Below are 24292 nucleotides of genomic sequence, written 5' to 3'. Positions count from 1 at the left end.
CAACAAAGGCACCCCCTGCAGTAGTAGAGATCTAATATTGGCACCCATAAGCAGCTGGCAGACCGCCTCCTGTAATTTTAGCGCACACGGATGCGGAGGAAAGGTTTAATGGGCATTGGTGGACATGCCCCCCTCGCGAGGGCGTAAAGACGGCAGAGTGGAGAGGAGAGGGAGGATGGGGAGGTGATACGCAGACGGGAAGGCAGAGAGGAAGAGAGGGCTGCTTTTGCTTCACGCACAAAGTCGGGCAACTATGAGCAGCAGCATGACTCCACTAGCACATGGATTCTATCTGACGCTGTGCTTTTACTATGGCCTGGCCCACTCATCTTTCCAGGACAGCTTCAGTTCATTCCCAGCAGGTGAGCCCATTGTCATTGTACGCTCGTCTGTTTGTTGTGCAAACATGCATGCGCAGGTGTGACCAGGGAGCATCAGCAGGAATTCATTCACACACTTTTTTGGGGAGGGGTATCATCCCTTGCTTTGTATTTTTACCAATTGGTTCGAATGATATGGCAAGGGCCATGTGATTGACTAAATTCCGTAAGTGTTAATATAGTTTGTCGGTGTCAATCACAATAGATCATTAATATGTTTGTAAATTTAGTTTATATAAATGTTTCGGATCTTATTTTATGTGCATGTGACTGTGTACCTAATTAAGTGGTCTTGTAAATTACTCTTGTTGTCATGTTGTGGTTGCCCATGAGGTGGACTGGAAATGCCGCTATTAATAGCCAATGCAGCGGTACCTCATGTCTGCACGAGGAACTGTTGGACGGGTGTCACCATTTGATAGTTTGCACCTGTTTCCCGCATGCTAACTGTTTGTGCTTGCCCCTCTTTGGGATTCCTCAATGCTTGCCGCCAGATGTTAGCCATGCATGTTCCCCAGAGTGTCAAAACAGAATTGGAGACATCTTCTTAACGTCTTCCTCCTTGCTTGTCTTTACACCTTGCACAGTGCTCACTCCTCAGGAGCAGCAGAGGAGGTTGAACCCATGCTGTTTAGTGAGTCCACCTCCACCCCCCCTCTTCCCTCCACCCCCTTCGCTTTGGCGCCGCCACATTCATGTGAGTCCAAGTCATGTGACCGCCATCCTTTTGTGGCATATCCGACGTGTGTCAATGTTGTCGCGTCCTTGGATGATGTCCAACCGGTGTCACACACTCGCTTTCTTTTAGCCTCCATGTAACAAGAGATGGATAGAGACATAGATACATGCATACATATAGTACACTAGATAGAAGATGTTGCTGTACGTTTTGAATTATTATCATTCAACGAGCATCAGACTTGATTATTTCGTTGATTTTTTTTTTTCATCAGGATGGTGATTCAAAATTACCTTCTGAAGGTAAAGGTTCTTCCTGTGCCCGTGGCCCCCCTGGACCCATTGGCCCCCCTGGACCTCAGGTGAGTGCTTGCAAAATGTCAAATTTTAGTTTTTTTATGACCAGACATACAAGTAAGACGTATTTACCAGGACTTTGAAGTAGGTGCCAGGCCCTCATGGATTTTTTGAGTCCAATGCCGATTTTTGGCAGAAACAACAACAACAAAAAAATACAGATTAATCAGACAATCACTTAAAAAAAAAAAAATCGAATAAAATAGCATTTGTTTCCTCCCAATGCATTTCAATAGGTGTCAGTCATATGCAGAGTTTCACTATTCAAAGGTTGGCCTGGTTTATATTCCCCCATAAATATCAGGGATCAACATAAAATATATTGTTCAAAAACTTTCGTTCCCGGTTCTCAGAATGCATTGTGCGGTACAATTAATGAAATTATAAGGGCATCAAATCTTGTCATATGTGTTTATATTACTAATGGTAAATTGACTTACACTTATACAGTGTTCCCTCGCTACTTGCCGCTTCATCTATCGCCTTCAGTGCTTCACATTTTGTTTTTAGTTTTTGTTTTTCCATTAGAAAAAAAGCCCTATTGCGGAGATGGGCTGTATTAGTTCCTTCCATACTTAACAGACAAATAAACTGTAAATGCATATGCCAAGGGCATTCTTTGGATGTTGACCTACTGCAGTACACATTTAATTAAATTTTAAATGAATAACCTTATACAATAACCGTACTTTTATCCCTTCTCATCTCCATCCCTTGCCTATCGTCGGGGAACACGGAGAGCAGGAGTCGCCCTTGGAGTAACGGCCCTCAAACGTCAAACTTGAATGGAGCCAGTAGATGACCAAACATGATGATAAGCAGAGTTTACACTTAAAATTCCAAATTATTACAAAAGGTAACTCGCGTGTGATCACACACAAAGAACGCCTTAAGTATTTCCCTCAACAACAACAAAAAAGTACTGTCCTCAACTGACTGGACAGGCAATCTGTCAATCAGCTCACAGGTACGCTTACAAGACACGTGATTGGCTCCCGGCGCAACATCGACCAGGAGGTGTAATCCACTCCTTCCCTCATTGGTTGATACCTGCAGATCCACACCCTATATTCTCAAGGATTAAAGATGAATCCATTGTAAATATATCTTGTAGGGTTTTGTGCTTGTGTTGTCGTCGCCTGCTAAAGTTTTGGCAAGTAAGATGCGTTCACTTCTACAACGGCGCGATCGGCCCTTTCGAACTGTGCTATCTACAAAGATAACAAAAGAAAAAACTCCACCCATGAGCACTGTCGGACTTTACCTGCAGGGCCACATGTGTCCGAGTGATAGTTAACGAATGTTCTTTTTCCACACACTTGACTATTTAGGAGATGTTTCCAAATCATGCTAAATGTGATTTAAAGAAAAAAAAAAAAGGCTGCGGACATAACAGGTGACATTTTACTGAGGTCTCCAATTTGAGAATCCCTGCAGAGGAGACAGGGACTCTCTCATGCATGGAACACAGCAGCCCATTAACGCTCTGCATTTAGCTGCAGACATAAATAGCCTTTTTCCACTGGCGGCCCACAGCACACCTCATGTCATTTTTTTGAAACTCGATGAAGAGTTGTCTGCCTGGAAAGGCGCACTGGCTTGTGTACATTCCGGGGATTACCAATCGAAGGGCGTGGCCATGAGACCACATGGGTGATGGAAGCTTTTTTGACATTCAATCGGATTTTTATCCTAAATCTCTTGACATGATTTATTCATTATTAAATGTTTTGCTGCGGTCGACCACCCTGGGCTGCCTCAGCAGCATCAAGGCTGCAGCGGGCACTTTTTCAATCAATAGTTGCCACTCAACCCTTAATTAAAACTGCAGCTCGCATTTCCACGTGCAGACTTTTTACACTTTCACAAGGGAGAGCGGGGACAGGAATATTTAGATATAATGCCTAAATAATACATACTTCCACTGCTTTGGGAGTAACTTGAGGACTACATGCACACTTCGAAGGCAATTTCTTGAAATGTGTAAGACATGCTAATGTTGTAAACTGACTTTCAAATCATATTAAACCTTCTTTAATGTCTATTTAAAAAGTAAAGCTATTTACTTTACTATTTCATTATTTATTCTTTATGTTGTTCGCAGCAGGGCTTGGCCCCTCTGGTTTGCGGATAGAGAGGGATTATTTTTTTATCCATTTTTGACATTTTGTTTGTATTTCTTGTTTTACAGGGTCCACCAGGATTACCAGGTATTGGAGGACCCAAGGGAGAAAAGGTAAGGAATTTTTTCTCAATAACATCAGTGCCACTCAAGATCTATGATCACATGTGCTCATTTTTTTGTGAGCTCAATTTGTCTTGGCCTGCAGCCCAAGATGCTGACAGATGCTAGTTTGGAAATGCATTAACGGCGTCTGTCCTTGTCCCTCCTTCACATCCTGTTGTCAGGGAGAAATCGGAAGACCTGGACAAAAGGTGAGCGTCTCCATTAATCACCAGTTATTCTGCGCTAAATGGATTTGCACAAAAATGAGATTCAATGTCAGTGGCTGCTTTGGGTGCAAGCGCAACCTTGACAGGGGACTGCACACATGCAACAGACGATCGCAAAAGATGCTGAGCTCACGTACGGGGGGCGTTACCCCTCAAAGTCGACCACTCAAAGGCATTTGAGACCGCGTGCGTCCCTGTAACACGACACCAAGCGGGAGGGCACGTGCGTGACCACCACCGGTAGAGTAAAATTCCCACCGATCGCGTTCGGTGGGCCATTGGGAGAGATTCAGTGGCGGATGGTCTGAGCGAGCAGTATTTGCAGCACTGCAGTGCAATTTAGCTTAGTGCTCGGAGCCAGGTCATAAATCATTTTATTTCCCACAAGCACCGGCTCCTGTTCTATACACAGGCTATCATTTAATTAAATAGGGCAAAGTGACAGCGCTCGTTAAAGTCAGTCCTCCCCTGCGTGTGCTCCTGCACATGGCGGATAAATACTGTTGCAAGCAGACTGACAGCCTTTGCAGCAAGTACTTATTAGCACTGAAATTTTATTTTACTTGTATTTCATCTTACAGGTTGAATTATTAGCTTCCACACCCCATAAATGTCCCAATTTATTAGCAGAACAGGCTTGATAAGGTGTTTGTCTGTTAAACATCCTGTCCTCCATCAGGGTCGGACTGGTCCCCCTGGACTTCCCGGAAAGCAGGGACCAGTTGGATGGCCGGGACCAAGTGGGCCCAAAGTGAGTAAGTCAGATCTCTTTATGTAGATACTTTATGTTGATGGCAATGCTCAGGAATAAATTCAAGATATTTTTCCAAGCAGCGTTCCACAATTATGTTTAGTGTCTATATGTGCCCTGCGATTGGTTGGCTACCAATCCAAGGTGGACGCTGTACTGTAGGAAATGGATACATGGGATTTTTGTGATGGAAGAAATTAGGAATTTTTGTAGAATGATGCTGCCCAGAGGAGTATTGAATGATATTGGATTGTATTTCTTTAAACCACTAAATTTCCAAAACTGCATTCATACAGCCTCGGTTGCTTAAAAACTCAATTTAGCCAACTTCTTAACATCCAACTACAGTATTTTGATATTGTACTCTATTTATTTAAATCTAGTCTTTTTTTTTTTTTAACTTTTTTTTCAATGGGCAGGGAGAGAAAGGGGATCCAGGTCTAATGGGTTTACCCGGCGGGAGAGGACCAATTGGACCCAGGGTATGCGGTATATATTTTACCAATTCCATCTCATCTACTTTTTCTCAATATGCATGTAATAATATCTGTATTTCAGGGTTTACCTGGGTATAAAGGTGAAAAGGTATGTGAGCCCTTCCTTTGCAATGATTGATTAGGAGTTTTGTTCAAATTAGAATTTAAAAGAGTATGTTTACTTCAACAGGGTTCAAGAGGGGAACATGGTGAGAGTGGTTCCAAAGGCGACAAAGTGGGTATATAATCAGGATTTTCAATGCAAACTTTGATACATTTGGACACATTTGAAGCATAGAGCTTGATGTTGTACAATCCTATTTCTTCAGGGGGCAATGGGATTCCCTGGAATGCTGGGACAGAAAGTGAGATGAATATTTTTGGTATAACTTTTTATTATTATTATGAACTGTTTTGTAATGTTTTTTGGTTTGTCTTTGTACAGGGTGAAATGGGTCCAAAAGGAGAACCTGGCATTTCAGGAAACAGAGGACCCACTGGTCGACCAGGCAAAAGAGGCAAACAGGTGACGTAACTCTATTTGGGAAATTATTTGTGTGTAGGATTTTTTAATAGATCGGTGGACTTATTCAACAATGTAATCAGTAATAGAAGATTAAATAAACATGTTTCCAAATAAAAAAATGTAGCAGTAATAATGAAAACCTTTCATTAAGGAAACTGCCTACTAGGAAATTCGACATAATTTGTGAGAAGTGCAATAGTGCAGGTTGGCGAGTCATTTTAATTGACATCAAATAAACTGTGTTCTGAATACCACGCAGTCGTCAATGTTTTGTGACATATTGATGTCGAAACAACAGTAATAATACAGGATTATCACACGTTTTAACAGGTTATACCAAACACAATGACAGCCTATCGGTTTCCACTCCAGGGTGTGATTGATTTTTGTTGTCTAACCCCCAACAACTCAAGCACACGATACCCAATGCACAAAAACGGATCTAATCAGAAAGCACATTTAGAGATGACAATTACAACTGAGATGAGCTAATGATTTGCTTTCATTCTTGGTTATGACTGCTATGAATTGAACATGCAAGTATGCTAGCGAACTAGAAGTACCGTGAAGTATGTTGTGTATTTTTGGCTCGTGTTGCAGGGAGTGAAAGGAGACTCGGGCAGCGGCGGTCCAAGGGGACCCGCGGGTCCACAGGGATCCCCCGGGGTCCCCGGTCCTCCTGGTCCTCCTGTCACAGGTGACGACTTTGACCTCAACTGCTTTTGCATATCGATGCAAAGTGACACATTGCTCGGTCAGTGACGGCCTCGCGTCTGGCTTTGGCGTGCTCTGCGCTGTGGCACTGGGTGCAGCCAAGCGCCGTGTCAGCAGAAGGCAGCAAAGACTGGTGTAAGCGTTTGTCTTATTTAGTGAGGAGAAATCTAATCTCCTGAGGTGAGGCAAAAATGCTTGCGTCATGACGTCATGTGGCTGCAATGGGCACGGAGGCTTCGGTTACATTTCTTGCTCGCATTCTGTATTAGTTCACAAACGGACTAATCCGTATCTCTTCCGTCATTGTATGCAGGACTTCACTTGATTGGAAGCAAAGGTGCTCGCGGACCACCTGGGCAGCCTGGACAGTGTAGCTGCAGCTCTCTCAGTGGGTCTCTATTAGAAGATTATCACTCCAGAGGAAAGCCTCAAAATCTCAAAGTACCTGCGGTGAGGACAATAATCCTTTTGCACAGAGGAAATTTGATGTTTTCTACAGGAGTATGGCTGTTATGATCGAATCTTTTTCAATTATCCTGTGTTTTTTTTCCATCAAATAATCATGTAACCGTTTTTAAAAACTTTTTTTCAATAATTCACTATGGTTGAGTGTAATTTGAAGCGAATGGATATATACTGTACATTTTTTGTTATTTTCGAGCCATTCATTTTTAGACAACAACGTTTTGGGCAACAAAATTCGCAATCGCTATTAGCATTAGCACATAAGCCATTTAAAGTCTACAAACATCCATCCATCCATTTTCAAGAGCTTCTTATCCTCACAAAACTCACAGGCTTGCCGGGCCTATCCCAATTGTCTGCCAGTTGCACAAGCATACCAACACTCATAAATAAAATGTTGCCATAGGATCGTTTAATGCATAGTTTACTAAGCATTACACGATCTTACTTGCTTTACGCTTGAGGGGGAAAAAAAAAAAAAATATATATATATATATATATATATATATATATATATATATATATATATATATATATATATATATATAATATATGTGTGTGTGTGTGTGTGCGTGTTACATATGTAATACATGCACACTGTTTCACATAGTCTCCCCACGTGTCATTTCCATTCAGATCTTTGTGGTGAGCAACGAGGAGGAGCTGGAGCGTCTTCAGACAGAAAATGCTTTTGCATTCCGCAAAGATCAGAGGTCTCTCTATTTCAAAGACACCAACGGCTGGTTTCCAATTCAGGTATTGCTCCAGTCTAAAATATCCTCCATGGTCAATCTTAAATAATGTTCATCTTTTCCCTTTCTCTCTTAAACTCTGGAAAGACTTTCCCATTCCAGATGACAGCGTTCCAGTCTATGGAGAACCCGCCTGATGATGACGGTTACTGCGGCGATGGCATCGTGCAGCGCGAAGGTGGCGAGGAATGTGACGACCAGAACAAAGTAGTCACAGACGCCTGCGTCAGTAAGTCTTTAACATACTGATGTCTGTGGACATTTATTTGTCTGTATAGATCTCTGCAAGTGTTTCCATATTTTATGATCGCTACTCCCAACATTCCCAGGGAATCACGATGTTTCATCAATGGTGAGCTATTTTTAGAACAAGGTCCTGAGCTATTCATGTGGTTCGTTGGGGTTACCCTGTGCCTTCGGGCAACAGGTTGAACACGATTCAAACAAAGACAAGTAAAATTTAGCAACAAAAAAAGCTTACGTCACTAAAGATTTGGGTGGAATGATTTTGAAAGCATTCTAATTTTGTGTGTACGCCTTTTTCCCCGCAATATTTTGATTACAATTTATTATGAGGCTATTTATTTCAAGCTCTTTTTACCATTTATTGTTTTAAGTAACACACTCTTATTTGTATTACATAAAATAATATCAAATTTATTTTACATAAATTATTGGTCTTATTTTAGGCTTAGGTGAAATAAAGGCAAATGAACCATTAATTAATATGAATTATGACTTCTATCTATTTAAATTAGAGCTGTTAACTTGTGAAACACTTGCAGTCGCAAGAAGAAACAAAGGGTACTCTAGTACTTTTTGCCATGACTGTAGATAGAACAAAGAAACATTATTTGCAGTAAATACATTCAGCGTCGAATTAAATGATAATGGAAAATTGGTCTGGGAAGAGAAGTAGATCTGCATTTTGATGTTGCTGTCATCTTCCTACAGAGTGTAAACATGCCATCTGCGGCGATGGATATCGCCACGAGGGCACTGAGGAATGTGACGGCAAAGACTTTGGCTACCAGACATGCCATTCATATCTGCCCGGGTAAGCCTGGCTGCCTGCTCCATACCAGAACCGGGATCACCAAAACCCTTCCTTGACCGCGTAGACTTATGTACCTGTCCTTTATTATTTCCAGATCTTACGGTCACCTGAAGTGCACGTCGTACTGTGCTATCGATTCCACAAACTGCAAGTACTTCACCTGAGTGGAAAGCTGGACGTTTCTTCCGCATCCTTTTACGTGGGACACAAACTGGGAATTTACTTTTCATGCCAAACAAAAGAACAAAGACCGGGAAGAAGCAGCAGATGAACTGAAGTGAAGCATACAATGTAGATAACTCCCGTGTACTGCTGTCTCATTGAATCCCTCGTAGTGTTGCTATTTAAACGGAGGGGAAACTTTTCACCCACGTCGGAAACGGCAAGACGGCTGTGTCTTGAGCCCGGCCTCCTCATCACGCCTCAATGGACGCAAATCGGTCTCTGAGGGCAACAGGCACCAGCCAGATGTGCTGAGAGACTTTGCCGGGGGCATCATAATCTTTACCCAGTTACTACCGCAAGAAACACACACACACACACACACACACACACACACACACAAAAAGAGAGTGAGTGGGAGCTCCAGAACCGGGCCGAGGCCTCAGGTATTGCGCCAGCGCGGCAGCATTTGCATGAGGCTGGCCATCATCAAGCATGTATCACTTGACCTCTTAGCGGTTGCCACTTTGTACTCTTAACCTCACATTAACAAAAGCAGGGATGGAAGTCCAAACAATATGTTCCAACGCTATTCCAACGAGACTGTTAACACAGCGCACCGGCGACATCGGCGGTGCTGCTTCTCTACTAGACACACACATTTGGTCACATGTCCAAAAACAACTCTCAGGAACAAGCAGGTCACGTAAACTCTCACAAGCATCTACTTTGGTTGTTAGAGGCACACAGGAAACTCAACATTGACCCCCTCCCCAAGTCCAGTGATCCCCTTTCATTGCTACACCTCCAGACCCATAAGCAATAAGTAAAAATCTGTGCTATGGATGGAAATATCGATCCAAAACATTTAGATCTTTACATGATCAGGATTTCAATCACTGTCACAGTCATCCATCAACGAGTTTAAAACTTAACCGACCACGATCCCATCACAAGATGGGTTAATATGTTTGTTTTGATAACTTTATTTACTGCATATTCTTGTATACTCTGTACAGAGTATCAACAAAAATATGTATATAATTTTTATAAAGTGTAAGTCAGGTAAAACATCTCGGGACAGAAATAATGACATTTACTACATTGTAATTGTTTGCAACATTGACTGAATACTGCAAATAAGGAACTGATGCAACAGCAAACAATCACTTGTAGAACTTTAGAATATCAATAGTCACACAAGTGTAACTAAAAGGTATAATGTTGCCTGTAAAATGCGTGACAATTTATGATATTAGAGCGGTACACCAATCTTACATATAATAGCAAACGCCACCACCAAAATGACCCTTGAAAAAATATATATGAATGTCTGGACTGGATTAAGATCAGAGCAGTCAAAGATGAAGTATTAATTCTGGAGATTCATTTTGACAATTATCAAAGTCTATGACATCGTAAGAGACAAGATAAAAAAATGGCTCTGATTTGGTATATTTGTTCAACAGTTATATTCTACAGCAAAGGAATCGTATTACAAGAGTCTTGTACAGTCAGTATTTGCCATTAATTCCAAGATTTCACCTGAGTAAATGTATGTTACAAACATTTGTAGAAAATAGTTGTTGAAAAATGCAATTAATAGGGGAAAATTTACATTAAAAAAAATTGCATATATAATAACAAGGCATGTTTTACTGTAGAAAAATGGCCTAAAATTTCAGAAAATTATTAGCTTTTCTCAATGTACTCATAAACCGATTACAGTCATTCGGTATAAAATCCAAAATCCGTTTGGATTAATACGAAGCTAAAAACAAGTTAACTGTACTTTCCTCCATGCAATAGAACATTTCATGGTTCTGTCTGACACGTGTTAAAAAAATGAAATTGGATCATTTTACACAGCACACCTGATGATCTGTCATGGCACAGTAATAAGAATTCAACTAGAAGAAATCATATTTGCAATTAATTACAAGAATATCTCATATTTGTTCAAACTGTCAGTCTAACTTAACAATAGCACATTATTAAAATGATCGGAGAAACAAAAAGAATCATCGCCATCCTTTGCCTCTATTTTACTGGCAAGATCTCACCACTCTTGGAAAACAACCAATCAGAGATGTAGCGCTCAAAAGCAAACTCATCTTTGATGATAAAACTGCACCAAAAATCATGTATTTTTACTGTTAGATATCATCAAATATAAGGTGCTTTTCAAGGGTAACAGCTTTGGGCGAGATCATGGGGGTGTCTGATTGGATGTTTTTCTTCGGGCGCGGTGGTTTTTTGAGTGTGTGTGTGTGTGTGTCAAATGAGTGGCGCCGAATGGGGCCAGAGTGGTGGGATGTTTTTTCTAAACATCATTTTAGTCATGTACTACTGTCAGTTTGAACAAGTATATTTCAATAATGTGATTTTTTTTTTAAAGCATACTTCCCCTATAGGCTTTTAAATAGCCCTCCCATATGTTGCAATCACACGGAATCTTATTTGAAATACACTTTTCTACACACATTATTAAAGTAAGAAAACCCCGCGATATTACGGGGATTACTGTACTATACTCCTCGATGTGAAGGCTTGAAACTGTTATGTCCTTAAACTCAGCGCACAGGCGAGGCTGGAATAGGCCGTAGCTGCTAAAATAGGCGATGAAGCTGTTTTATGGTCCTTACTGTATTTACTCTATTACCTCGTTATCCAGTCTTTGTGTCTTACAGTCACGCGTGTAGACGTGTAGGCCAGCGGAAAAGCAAAGATTTAGTCCACATAAGCTTTCTCTGTCCATAAGCTACAGTTGCCGAAGGAGACCTCGCCTCACTCCTTGGAAAGCATACAAACATGACTGTTACAATGTAGTGTCCGCATACGCACGTGCTCATGTCATCATTATGGGATTTTCTCTTTATGTAACTCATCAGTGTAGCGGGTGTCTTAAGAAACATACAGCAGAGTACAGAAGTCATATTAGGTTCAAATACACCGTGCTGAATGTTGTCGCCTTGTGGCTTGTGAGCTTTTGACCCGTGCTGTATCCCATACTGTAATGTGCACAACACAACGCATGTGGTAACTTCTCGGCTTGATATGATGTGTAGTATGCGCTCCGACGGGGGTAGTGAACAATTGTTATGTGTTGTTACTCTGATATGATTTATACGGATGTTCAGAAAATACAATAAAAGCGAGAATTCAAAAATGTGTCGAGCTGTTTTCTGTCTTGCGCTTTTAAAGAAACCCCATCAGTGCAAAGGCCGTGTGTTGGGTGGCAGCTTACTGGATATACAGTAAAGGGTGAATGAAAAATAACTTCCTGTATTAAAATACATATATTGTTCTCAATTTTTGTGTGTGTTCTGTGATGTATGGGAATTACATCTATGAGGATGAGTACCCAAATTTAACACGTTCAACTACTTGCGTTTGATGGCTGTTGTTGACTGGAAAAACACTTCTTTTTTTTAAATTAAGAGCAAATGAATGGGAACATGAAGCAACTCATATGCTCCAGTCCATTTTGTTTATTGAGGATTACTAGTCACCGGTCCCTACAAATATATACAAGGTGATTGAAAAATAACTTCAAAATGTCTTCATATGTTTTAATAGTTTTCTCTTCTTCCGTGTGTTCCATGATGTATGGGAATTACATCTATGAGGATGGGTGATGTCGAACACTACTTCTCAAATGGGACTACATGAGGACATATCAAGAAGTACCGCGTTTTCCGCAATATAAGGCGCACTGGATTATAAGGCGCACCCTCAATTGATGACATATTTTAAAACTTTTTCCATATATAAAGCGCACCGAATTATGAGGCGCACCCTCAATTAATGACATATTTTAAAACTTTTTCATTCACAATATAGTAATACTCAAAGTAATAATAACTCAAATAATCTATACTCTCAATAACATAATAACTCAGGGTCAATACGACCAACCTTGTTCAACTGTAAACACACAAAAGAAACAGGTAAAGCTTACTTTATCAGTTCATTCCCCATCTACAGATCCCAATCTCAATATTGATCCATATACAAGGTGCACCTGATTATAAGGCGCAACATCAGCTTTATTTTTCAAAGGCTTTTAGGTGTGCCTTATAGTGCAGAAAATACGATACGTGACATTTACAAAGATTTCTGCAGTTATCAGCAAGTCTAATTTAATGATTATCAAATGTGTTTGATGGACATTTTTGACAAGAACGTTACATTTTCTCTCAAATTAAGAGCAAAATTAAATTAAATGAATGTTTTGGGTTTGAGTTGAAATATTACTCAAAAGCTCATATCACTTTGTGAAAGTCAAGTTCCAAACCATTCCTTGTGAAAAAAAAAAAAAAAAAAGTGAAAACATATAGGAAACACGCCCTTGTCTTCAGAAACCGGAACTCCTTAAAGACAAGGACATGAATTTGACATTTTCGAGTTATTATTTGTACGCACCGCAGTCAGAGCCAAACAGTAAAAGCTCTTCTGAAGCCCGCTCATCAGTTGAGGTTTCGACGCTGTCAGCATCCTCTTGCCAGCTTGCTGTGGTGAACTCAAGAAGAAACAGCCCGAGTCAGACATGACAGTTGCGTCTTGAAGCGACCGCCGCTTGGGTGTCAGCCAGCAGATGCTGATGCAGCTCTGCCATGGGCTGCGGGCCAGCGTCGCAATGAGAAGGCCCATTAGTGCTTCGTCAGTCTTGTCTTAACTCGGATGTGGAGATTCGCTTTCAGGACAGGAGATGCAGCGGCAGACAAGCTGAGACGCATGCTGTGCGTGAAATAACTTTTTAATGCTATTTCAAAGCCTGTAATGCACTCAATGCTCAACTTTGTATTTATGTAAGCAAAAAAGTGGATTTAAAAGCCGTGGACACAAAGACTACTCAATTATGTTTATTAAGTACATATCAAATATTTCGGTGGATATACAAACACAATCAAATGAGAGTTTATTAACACATTGAATCCCAAAAGTATTTTAATATTTTTCCTGACATTCTATCGCAGGCACGTATATATTTTCCTATTTTTTTTTCAGATTGGCTGAAGGAGTTTCTAAAAATGACAGGTGCCAATTGAATTAAGTCCCAAAGTAATCAGCTACTTTGTTATAGGTACTGAAGAAATCAAATTATATTCCACAGTAAGGGAATAAATTACTTCATTACTTACTTTATTGAGTAATTAAGTACTAAATAAGCAATTACTTAACACTTATTATGGAAATTACAAAAACAAGTCATCAATAAGTAATTGGAAGCTTTTAGAACCTAAAGACTACTTTGAACTTAAGTACTAGCTGAATTTTCCAACCATATTTAGACTTTCCTTTAGCCAAACCCTTGAAAAGAAATGAAATTTTATATATATATAATGATTGGCTTGATTTAAAAAAAAAAAAAACATGAAAATACACCTTTGGGATTGAATGAGTTAACATTTGCACATTTCTGCAATCAAATTCAAAATTGATTTATCATGTGCAAGCGTATCATATCTTTAAATAAAATCTAACACAGAAAAAAATTGTCCGACTGGCTCGTAAGTAACAAGTTAGCACACATTAGTATCATGATGACGTCATACATGGTTCTACAATATGAAAAAGAATTTCTGAGTCATTTCATCCAAGGAACATTGCATGTTACTGTACCTCTTTTGCTACGAATGAGATGAAACTAATGACATGTTAATAACTTAATGCAAAATAAATACAACTACAAAATGCCTTATTGAGATGTCAGTATGGTCATTGTCATGTTCTATACAAAAACCTAGATCCTCCAGTGTCGGGGTGCTAAAGCCATCTTCATTGGTCCCTCTTAAGAGTAAAAAAAATAAAAAGAGCACATCTGAAATCGAATTTTAAAGATTTTTGTCACTAAAACGTATGCAGTGCAACATGAGCAAGTCCGAATAAAAAGGGAGTCCGGTCCGCAAAGAAACCTAGTTAGCTTTGTTTAAAAACACTGATTTTGTTTCCATGTCAATGTGCATTCTGACGTTTGCTTTCAAACGTCATGTTCACGCGTACTTTTTAAAGCACGTAGAATTTCCACCCCCAAAAAAATGACACTTCATTGTTGATGCTTAGAGCTCCTCAGTGCAGACTTGTTGTCCTGAAACGTCCTCGGGGGTCTTGAACCAGTCGCAAAAAGCGTGTGGCTCCTTTCTGTGACCCCGCCCACTTCCTTCAAAGATTTGTGCTCCCGATTCAGACCACCTCGTCGGACTCCAGGTTGTACTCCTCATAGAGGGCGTCCAGGATGGCCAGTAGCCTGTCCATGGCGGGCAGGTAGATGCTGAGGTCTTTACGCATGCTGCCGGCGAAGCCGCTCTTCAGCTCGTCGCCTTCTGTCGTCACCAGGGCGGCCGTGAAGCTCTGATAGGACGGAGCGGCTCGCAGCGCCAACTACAAGGACAGGAGAAAAAAAAAAGTGCAGAACCTTGAGAACCTTTTAGTTATAATGGGCGACTCGGGCCATACCGCAAAGACTCCTCGGACCACCCATCCGTGATACTGGCGAAGGGTCTTGCCGTAAGCGTGATCTGAAGATGAGGACCATTAGAAGTGCATAGTCATTCGTAACAATGTGACTTGCTGAGTTCCTACTTACTGAGGGCTCCGTGGATGTCCTGCTCGCCAGCGTTGACCTGCGACAGGAACTCCCTGAGGAACTTGAGGCCCCGCCGGAGCCACAGCAGCGCCTCGGTGGCCGAGTTTCGCACCTGAGCCTCCTGCGCGTCCACCTCGTGCAGCACGATGGACTGCAGCGTGGGGAAGCTGGCCGGCTCAGACAGCAGCTTCTGATTGATCTTCTACGAGCGGGACGGGAAGACTGCGATTTGCTTCCATGTATTTGTTTGTGCTGAAGACAAGCGTTTCGTGCAATTTCTTCAAACGTCCTCTTACCTTGATGTTTCCCACAAAGTCCATTTTTACTGGCGCGAAGACGGTAGGGCCAAGTTTGTCTGAGAAGGCACGGAAAAAAATGTCCTTTGCTTATCAATGCAAAGCTGAATAATACAGGGATAGTTAAACTTTTTGTTATTCTATTTTAAGCGATAAAAAGTTCAGATTTGGCTAGATAACTAAAACATTTATCATGTATAATTCATACCTTTCACTCATTCGATCTAAAATACATTAGCTTGACCTTTTTTTTTTTAAGTCTTTGTGTGCATGCTCCCTAGTGGATTCGATTGCAAATTGCAGTCTAGTCTCAACAGCACACATTAAACATACATGGATGTGCAAGCCCCCTAGTGGACACGATTGCTTACTGCAGTCTTGTACAAAGTCAAGGCAGACCAGACATTATGATGTGTGATTATTTTGTTTTAAGCTTGTCTACTTAATTTGGATGATTGAAATGAAGACTGTGACAATTAGTTTTGGCTTTTTATTTAAGACTATGTTGGAGTACTGTTTAATATTGTTTTTTTACTCTTTCAGTGCCATGGATGAGAATTCTCGTGTTTTAAAATAGTAAAATAAATAAATATCTATTGTCTAATACTTATGGATGGTGGCTGACACCCTTGACTCGTGCTTACTTTAGTTACTTAAGTTATTTGGCACCTAATTTCCTTGATTACTTTAGTACTTAGCTACCTAAATTAATTGATTAATTCAGTATTTACTTCCCTAAAGTAGTTGACCTTAATATTCATCTAATCGATCATTTGTTTTCAAACATTTGACTGGTATCGTTTTTTTTTTAAATGTATTAATCCAAAGATATCTGAGTGATATCATGTTTGTTGAGATTTCGATAATAGTTCTTGTAATTGTTTATGTAAATGGTTGTTATTAGAAGTTTTAGATAGTGCACATGGAGAGCAAACCATGTGAATAGAATAAGGAAGAAAGAAAGGCACCAAAGTGAGGCCAGACAGAAAGCATTAAGAGCGCGTGAAGGGCAGAATGAGCAGCAATGATATGAAAAGGAAAAAAAAACAAACAAACCCCCCCCCCCCCTTATCAGCAGCCTTTTTTCAAGAGATGAGATGAAGACGACATGACTGGCCTACCTAATACAGGCACTATTGCATAACATGAGTCCAAAAACTCTTGCGTGGGGATGCCATTGTCGTCATCCAGCTTTATATCACTAAATCTAGAAAACAAAGGGAGGGAAAACAGATTCAGACAGGATGATATTAAACACATCGTTGACTTTATTTGAGCAAAGGGAGAGACGAAAATAAATACAGACAAAAAGAAAAAAAGCCACGGAGAAAGACGATCCGTTGCATGCATACGAGCAGAGAGATGACAAAGCAGCTTTAGCCTACACAAAAAGCTTTCCTCCATTTCATGTTTACAAGCGTCCTCCATCATGTACTGAACGATACACACAATGTTCAACTAACAGTTCGAAATTTATAGTTGTAACCTCATTCAATCTCTTAATATTTCTGCTGATCTATACTGAAAAGTATCAGAAGTTTTTCAAAATGACGTAGGCTCATACCTGTGACTCATTGTGCTGAAAAAAGTCTCCACTGCTTCTTCTGGCTCAGCGGAATCCTTAAAAATCTCTTCTTCATTGTCGGCTTCGTCTCTGTCAGGAAGTGCTTCCTGCTGAGACTCCTCCCCGCCGCCCTCTGCGCTTTGGTCCCTTCCGTGCGTCTCCTTTTGCGCCTCGTCTTCATCGATCGCTGCGGGGACTTGAACCTGAGAGGTATTCTGGGTTGCGGTGGGAAGAGGACCGGGTTGCTCCTCCTGGATGGAGATGTCACCGTTGGTTGTGTGCATGTCTGTGCGATACATAGGAAAGGCATTAGGCGTGGGAATAAACTAATAACAGAGATGAACAGGTTAACTATCTTAATTGGGCAGGCGGTTGAATACGTTTATACTTAAATTTATACTCAGCACAATATTAAATTAATACATAGCGCAATATGTTTTCTGTAATCTATATTGTGTACCTGTATTTGTCTGTAATGTGTATCTATTTGTCTGAATTTGGTACATGTAGCATCCACTTCAACCTGTGAGCCTGGAAGGGGCCTCCTCCCACCCGTGGCCCCTTCTGAAGGTTTCTGATTTTCCCCAAATTGGGGTTTTTGAGTTTTTCCTTCCCCTCCTGGGAGCTTTGACAGGGGATGCTATTGTGTACCTTACACCGAGAAGATGTCTCTGTATGACTTCTTTTGAAAAAAGAAGTCTCAGCATGACCTCTTTTCATCTGTGAAGTCCTTTGAGACGTCGGTGATTCAGGGCTATACAAATAAAATTTGATTGATTGATTGTGGAATATTTAAATTGTTTTAAATGGATTATTATGGAATATTTAAATGGATGTGTATTGTCATTAGTAACAATTTTCTGACAGAGGAGCCAGAGATGAAACAGATGATGTTCCACAATTTACTGGAGTTGCAGAATCAAATATGCTGAGTGATACTATCAATTATTCCATCAAATAATGTAGTTATTGATCCCCTGTAATAAATATGTTTTGTTAATAATTTAGTGAGGTTGAACATGAGTTGAAGTGAGTAAATATAAACACTCATTGTTATATTCTATCCCTACAAGACAATGAAACGCTTATGCTAAATAGTTAGCAATTGTGATTAGAATTAGCACGCTAATGATTACCTTATGAGGTCGACAAACATTAACTACCGTTTAGTTCAAACCTACATAATGTTATATGTACATTACACATGTAATAGTGTCTTAAAGGTCATTTAAAGGCGATGCGTCTACATTATGCGATGAGTAAACCTAACAATGGAGCTGCCCATTAGCTAAATCAAGGCCAATAACTTCCTGTTAGTTTTCTCCTTCTGCTGCTTCTTCTTGAGGAGCAGACTGGGTGCACATTTCAAGACCTACCGAGCCCCTACAGATTGTTTTCAATAACAGATTATATTCTTGAATATTACACCCCGAGTGCTTCTTTGAGAGCTTTCCAACTTTCATTTCTTTTCAGAAGCTCTGTATGCTAATATTGTCTTAATAAAAGCCTGCTAACAAAATCAAGGTTTTTAAGCACAAAAAATAACATCAGCCGATTGGCCACTAGATGGTGCACTATGACAACAAATGGAGTATATCAAGATGGTCTATGCATAAGGGTGTAAATGGTAACTTATATAGCACTTTTCTACCTTGCTGCATTTAAACAGAAGACCCAACAATCAAAATACGACTGTGGTACGCCAGGTCTATTTTGCAATAACTGGATTTTTGTCACTCTTTTTAAATTGGAAGTCATCCCAAAACGTGTGATAGTTTTGGCTGGTTGATAATTGCTATCATAATAAAGATGTTAGTCAATGTCTCCATAAAGCAAAACAGTTTTGTCACACATATAGAAGTGAGGTCATCTCTCTATTCCAACATAAAAGTGAGTCCTCAGAAGGACTGGACTAACTTGAAGGGGAAGATTGACGCTCTGGTCCCTCTGGTTCATCAAGTGCCTCTGCGCCAGAGTCAAGGAAGGGGGTATCATGTGACATAATATCTGTTTCCGATAAATCTCTCCACCTGGAATAATTTTAATATATACATAGTCATCTTTCAATAAACGCTGAAGTACATGATGCTTCACATAACTTACTTTTCTCCACGGTGCTGATTTAACTGACTGGCAGGTTTAATCTGTAGGAGGCACGTATAGTGTCACATGTTTTCCATGCTCGAGTGTATCGGGGAAAAACAAACACACCTTCTGTGGTTTGATGGCGGCGATAGGAGGCGACGCCGGCGGGCTTTGCTTTGATGCATCTAGCATGAAAGTACGATTTGCTATCTGCATGCACTCCTCCAGGGTCTTGAGAAAAGTGGTGCAGGTTGACTTCACCATGTTGCCTGTGTTTATGCCGGGCTGAAAAGGGAACACAGGGCAGAACTGATACCAGGCGTGGGGGACTTGGCTATTTTAGGACATGTGACTTGCTTTACTTTGGACGACAATAAAGCTATAGACATTATGGAGACTGGTTGGGGAATGACTTGATGTCTTATTTACATTTCAAAACGCATCAATGGCACCATGCTTACTTCTGCTGCGTCACCAAGCTCGTCATCATCCTTGATTTTGTTCACTTGTTGAAGGAGGAGGTCACAGTACAACCTGAGCTCTGACATCTTTGTCTTTAGTGCTTCTGTGTTCTCTTGGAGTTCTGGGGAAAAAAAGATAAACACAAATCATGGTTTGTTGATGATAGGAACTGTCTTTAACCTACAGGTTAAATCCTCATTTACCTTTCTCTCTTTTAGTCCGGTTGTCTGTCAGGCAAGCTTTTGCTGTTCCCAAAGCAACTAGCCATTTTTGTCTTTCTGCTGCATTGATGGCTCTCAGGTAGAAGTACTGCTCTCCGGGTATGGTCAGATCAAGCCGGGTTGAATCAGACGGATGAACTAACAACCAAGTTATAGCAATAGTCAATATACCAGAAATAAAATAGGTGACAGCAGTACTTTTTTTTTGGTGTGAAATTTATGTGTGACTTTGTACCGTTTTTCTGTCATTTTTTTTTTTTTCAAATATAGGCCTTGGTTCAAAAAAGGCAGTGATGTGCAAACCTTGAATTTCACAAACGGAGATTTTAATGCTCCCCTTGCAACCTTTCCATGCATCCTCTTGAGAGTCGTAGTAGGACAAAGTTCCCCCGTCAAGCACAAACCAGCGAGGTTGCCATCCTGTATTTAAAAAAACATAAATTTTAAAAGTGACTTCATTTTCTTCTTTGATAGACCCAGTTTAAAGTTTGAGAAAAGTGACACCTACCCTTGTTCAAACGCACGTTAACATCTATTCAAATGACACGCAATGGGTACAATCACAATCATTGCCCAATTAATGAATATGGGCAAAGATTCGTTTTATTTTTATAAAACATAATTCAGTTGGGAGTTATTTCATTGCACAGGATGAGGCGATTAGCATACGCTAGCTTGGCGGCTACCTCTTTATGGTGTCACAAACTCAACGCTGACGTTGTCATGCTAGCTAGCTTCCATCAGGAAAATTGTTTCATCAAAATAAGCGTAAGGGGAACATACCGCTGATGTAATTGGTCCACTTGTATAGTATTCCCTCCATCGTTGAGGTGTTTTTTGCTTTTCATTACCTGTTCGTCATGATAAGATTAGGCGCACAGCTGACTGCAAGCGATGCATCTGCCCCCAAGTGAGATTTGCGGAGTACAGTCAGCAGTGCATACAGTACAGTGCGTCTACGTTGGTAAAAGTACGTAAACTTTTTCTTGAATACCTTTCAACGCGTTCCAAGCAAAGATTTGCGTAGAATGGGCGTGGATTTAAACAATTGACATGAGGAGAAACCAGTGAAATGATAAATAACAGACAGAAGGCGGGACTTTAGCAAATTATCCAATGAAAAATGGAGGAGGGCGAGTTGTTGAATCAGTAGCTGTGTTCATGAAGTTTGGTGCCACGTAGCAAACCTAAAACAACGCATTACTGTACGTATTTTTATTAATATGAGTTAAGAAACTAATTTGCAAACCTCGTGAGGACGCATGTTGTAAGTTAATTTAACACAATGATATTATTTTCCATTTGCACGACATTATCTTTTGTAATTCTGCTTGCCCATGGAGGCAAACTACCCGATCCTGAAGTTACAATTGAAGTTCTCCATAAGCCTCTCCTATGTCACCGCAAGACAAAATATGGCGACATGCTTCTTGTTCATTACGAGGGATTTTTGCACAGCAATGGCACCATGTTTCACTCAAGGTAATGTCTTGAATTGATGTCAAAAGTCACATCAATTACTCTCGAACTAACTTCGAAGATGCTGTTCTCTGTTCTGTACTGTACCACCATGTCACTGTCAGTCTCATCACTCCACATGAGCGCTTCATACTGGGGTTCTAATGTGCATTTGTGTCCCTGTATTCCCCCAAAACACTGATGGATATCCGCAGCCGCCTTGAAGGTGATAAAAATCCAGTGTGGTTCACCCTGGGGACGCGAGAAGTGATCCTGGGCTGGGACAAAGGTCTGCAGAACATGTGCACAGGAGAGCGCCGGAAACTTACTGTCCCTCCATCTTTGGCGTATGGGAAAGAAGGGAAAGGTAGGTTCAAAATGGCATGCAGAAATGAGAAAAGTACACAGTCAAATATTGTTTGTTTGTAGGCAAGATCCCTCCGAGCAGCACCCTGATGTTTGACATTGAACTAATCGATATCCGCAATGGGCCGAGGTCGCACGATTCCTTCCGGGACATGGATCTCAATGATGACTGGAAGCTCTCCAAGCAGGAGGTATAGAATTCTTTTACATTCCTTTCTGCTGCACTTGATAAACATCACCTTTTTGTGGGGGCCACACTTAAACACACACAAAAAAAGATTAAACTATGCAGTTTAAATGTTGGTGTGCTTAACAGGTGAAAGTGTACTTGGAGAAGGAGTTTGCGAAACACGGCTACTCGCCAAACGACACACATAACGTAGCAATGGTGGAGGATATCTTCAAAAACGAGGACGAGGATGAAGATGGCTTTATCTCGGCCAGAGAATTCACTTATCAACACGATGAACTGTGAAAGGACATATGTCAACAACACTCATGCTGTATACGTATTTTGACTTTTTAATCCTTTAAATGCCATTTTTTTCTTAACATATATTTATATCACAATTTGAATCTTAATAATGATTAGAGATAAAGGCATAAGTTTTGCTCAGTGCAGTTTTGCTACTTTGGCATTTAAAGTCTTAATGCATTGTCTTACCTCTGAACCTGGATTGTTTACTTGATTAGTAATGTGCTCAGCCAACATGCACTGAAAATACCACCACAGTTGTATTTAAAAGTAGAAAAATAAACGAAATATTTAGCTAAAAATCCAAAAGCTGTGTTTTCAAAGATTTGAGCTCGCAGTCAACCTGTTGATTGATATTCTCTCTCCGGTCACAAGAGGGCGTGCTGGTAATTGACAACCTCTATTTTCTTCACATTATTTCCTTAAACGTTTAAAAGCCTGATATAATCACATCCAGATTCATTCCACAAAGTGTGAACTACTATTAATTTGTAGTAAAAGTTCACTCACTTTAATTAAATTTGGCAGTGGACTCTTAAAAACTAGCACAGCATAACAACTTTAATGGAAAGCTATGGCACCCAAGTCTAGAAAGGAACCTTTATATGAGTTCATTAAGTCTTGCTGAGCAATTAATGGCTGTTATTCTGAGGAACGTTAAAAATCCCCTCAATATTTGCTAAGAGATCCAAATGGCCGGGGACGGGTAGGGGCGGGGAAGGTTTTAGCTTCACTCGAAATGAACATATATCCTTTTTATTTAAGCAATACTTGTTAGCAAGTAAATAGCCTACTACTGCAAGTATCATTGATACTCAAAACAGAAACTTCTAGGTTTATAAAATATGGTATTTTAAATAATTCATTTGTCCAATAAATACGATTTTTCTAATTAAAAATTTGCATAACCATGCTTTAATATTATTAAAGTTCTACAATCACCGTTGATTAAAAAAACAAAACAAACAAACAAAAATAACAAACAAACCAAAGGACAAAGGAATAAGGGAGGCACACTTGGATTGAAATCAAAGCAGCTGTACTCAGATTAACAAACTAAATTAAAAATATGTCACAATTAATAAACGGTGCTATAAAACAGTGTTAAATAATAACAAAAATGCAAATGATTATTACTATCGCATGGCGGGAGGGCAAATGTGTACCATGAGCATGCACTAAAATAAAATTGCTTGATGGACCCATTAGACAATTTAATAAGTAAATAAACGAAATGATCGATACTCGCTTGTTGGTATCAACACAATATCGATGCTGACTTAAGTAGTCAATACTTGGATCGGTCTGCGCAGCCCTACTGCTTATAAAACCAAAGCAGTAAAAAGCAAAAAAATAATAATTAGCCCATAATACCGGTACCAAATAAGGAGTCCAATTGGAGTAGAATAACTGTATGACAGTAGCAGCAAGAAATACAAATTTAGCTGCACAAACACATATGAAGCAAAAATGCAACAAATTATTTCCCCTAAATTTTGATTGGGTAGGCAATCCTTGACGCAGGCATTTGAATGAGAGACATACAGAAGCCACTTGACATGCCTCCACAGAACAGACAAACCACACTTGCGCTATTATGCTTGATTCCACCCTGTTGGCCACACCTTGAGGAATAACTACAAGTGAGAACATTGCACACCATAACATGAGATTGAATCAGAGATAGCAACATTTAGATAAAATACATGACAATGTACACATCTCAAATTCGAACCTGGCTGTCATTAATAAATTATATGATAGGGCACCAGTGAGATATGCCTGTCTAAGGTTGCATCTTGAAACCACACGTGTTCTTAAAACAACCGTTTGATGAATAGCATATTGCAATAATCACCAGTGGAATCTCGTATGAAACAGGCTTTCTATTAGCTCAGTAAAACAGCAAATGATGCCTATAGAAAAAAATGTTTAGAATGTATTTATAGAAAAGAACAAAAGTGTAATTGTAACACAACTTTTATTTTATAGCCAGACACCAAC

General features: G+C 40.1%; 3 protein-coding genes across 5 annotated transcripts; 2 read left to right on the top strand and 1 right to left on the bottom strand.

The window, feature by feature from the left end:
• Positions 1 to 103: 103 nt before the first annotated feature.
• LOC148426657 (uncharacterized) lies at positions 104 to 11941 on the top strand. 3 transcript variants are annotated; one of them, XM_088411740.1, is made up of 17 exons: positions 104 to 362; positions 968 to 1077; positions 1334 to 1420; positions 3607 to 3651; positions 3825 to 3851; positions 4549 to 4620; positions 5040 to 5102; positions 5179 to 5205; positions 5287 to 5331; positions 5426 to 5461; positions 5542 to 5622; positions 6223 to 6319; positions 6650 to 6786; positions 7438 to 7557; positions 7641 to 7782; positions 8508 to 8610; positions 8705 to 11941. In XM_088411740.1, exons 1-17 carry the CDS (start codon positions 254 to 256, stop codon positions 8772 to 8774), a joined length of 1371 nt encoding a protein of 456 aa, XP_088267866.1. In that variant the 5' UTR covers positions 104 to 253; the 3' UTR covers positions 8775 to 11941. The 3 variants fall into 3 exon arrangements, with proteins under 3 accessions (XP_088267866.1, XP_088267865.1, XP_088267864.1); XM_088411739.1 differs by lacking the exon at positions 104 to 362 and having other exon boundaries at positions 696 to 1077; positions 7656 to 7782; XM_088411738.1 differs by lacking the exon at positions 104 to 362 and having other exon boundaries at positions 696 to 1077.
• Positions 11942 to 13622: 1681 nt separating this feature from the next.
• On the bottom strand, positions 13623 to 20931 carry LOC148426656 (pleckstrin homology domain-containing family A member 8-like). Its single transcript, XM_088411763.1, has 13 exons — positions 20773 to 20931; positions 20293 to 20409; positions 19972 to 20127; positions 19768 to 19889; positions 19433 to 19591; positions 19325 to 19365; positions 19139 to 19251; positions 17222 to 17507; positions 16779 to 16864; positions 15658 to 15716; positions 15362 to 15563; positions 15232 to 15293; positions 13623 to 15156 (listed from the first exon to the last, which is right to left on the bottom strand). Exons 1-13 carry the CDS (start codon positions 20810 to 20812, stop codon positions 14959 to 14961), a joined length of 1641 nt encoding a protein of 546 aa, XP_088267889.1. The 5' UTR covers positions 20813 to 20931; the 3' UTR covers positions 13623 to 14958.
• A 203-nt stretch (positions 20932 to 21134) lies between these two features.
• LOC148426655 (peptidyl-prolyl cis-trans isomerase FKBP14-like) lies at positions 21135 to 22585 on the top strand. Its single transcript, XM_088410982.1, has 4 exons — positions 21135 to 21471; positions 21663 to 21814; positions 21877 to 22004; positions 22130 to 22585. The coding sequence occupies exons 1-4, from the start codon at positions 21275 to 21277 to the stop codon at positions 22286 to 22288; spliced, it is 636 nt and encodes a 211-aa protein (XP_088267108.1). The 5' UTR covers positions 21135 to 21274; the 3' UTR covers positions 22289 to 22585.
• Positions 22586 to 24292: the final 1707 nt, after the last annotated feature.

This window comes from Hippichthys cyanospilos, chromosome 3 (assembly GCF_059441005.1).
Source record: "Hippichthys cyanospilos isolate Australia breed blue-spotted pipefish chromosome 3, RoL_Hcya_1.0, whole genome shotgun sequence".
Lineage (NCBI taxonomy): Eukaryota > Metazoa > Chordata > Actinopteri > Syngnathiformes > Syngnathidae > Hippichthys > Hippichthys cyanospilos.
The sequence above is the reverse complement of the archived record's forward strand: the minus strand, read 5'-3'. Positions and strand labels throughout refer to the sequence as shown.

Excerpts from the sequence above, each read along its gene's own strand:
- LOC148426655 (XM_088410982.1), top strand. The coding sequence starts at position 21,275 with ATGATATTATTTTCCATTTGCACGACATTATCTTTTGTAATTCTGCTT. Across the intron at positions 21,472-21,662 it reads GGCACCATGTTTCACTCAAG|CCGCCTTGAAGGTGATAAAA; the intron begins GTAATGTCTTGA and ends GGATATCCGCAG. Across the intron at positions 22,005-22,129 it reads GGAAGCTCTCCAAGCAGGAG|GTGAAAGTGTACTTGGAGAA; the intron begins GTATAGAATTCT and ends TGTGCTTAACAG.
- LOC148426657 (XM_088411738.1), top strand. The coding sequence starts at position 709 with ATGAGGTGGACTGGAAATGCCGCTATTAATAGCCAATGCAGCGGTACC. Across the intron at positions 3,652-3,824 it reads GAGGACCCAAGGGAGAAAAG|GGAGAAATCGGAAGACCTGG; the intron begins GTAAGGAATTTT and ends TCCTGTTGTCAG. Across the intron at positions 7,783-8,507 it reads AGTCACAGACGCCTGCGTCA|AGTGTAAACATGCCATCTGC; the intron begins GTAAGTCTTTAA and ends ATCTTCCTACAG.
- LOC148426656 (XM_088411763.1), bottom strand. The coding sequence starts at position 20,812 with ATGGAGGGAATACTATACAAGTGGACCAATTACATCAGCG. Across the intron at positions 20,410-20,772 it reads GTGGACCAATTACATCAGCG|GATGGCAACCTCGCTGGTTT; the intron begins GTATGTTCCCCT and ends TTTTAAATACAG. Across the intron at positions 17,508-19,138 it reads GCGTCAATCTTCCCCTTCAA|ACATGCACACAACCAACGGT; the intron begins GTTAGTCCAGTC and ends TGTATCGCACAG.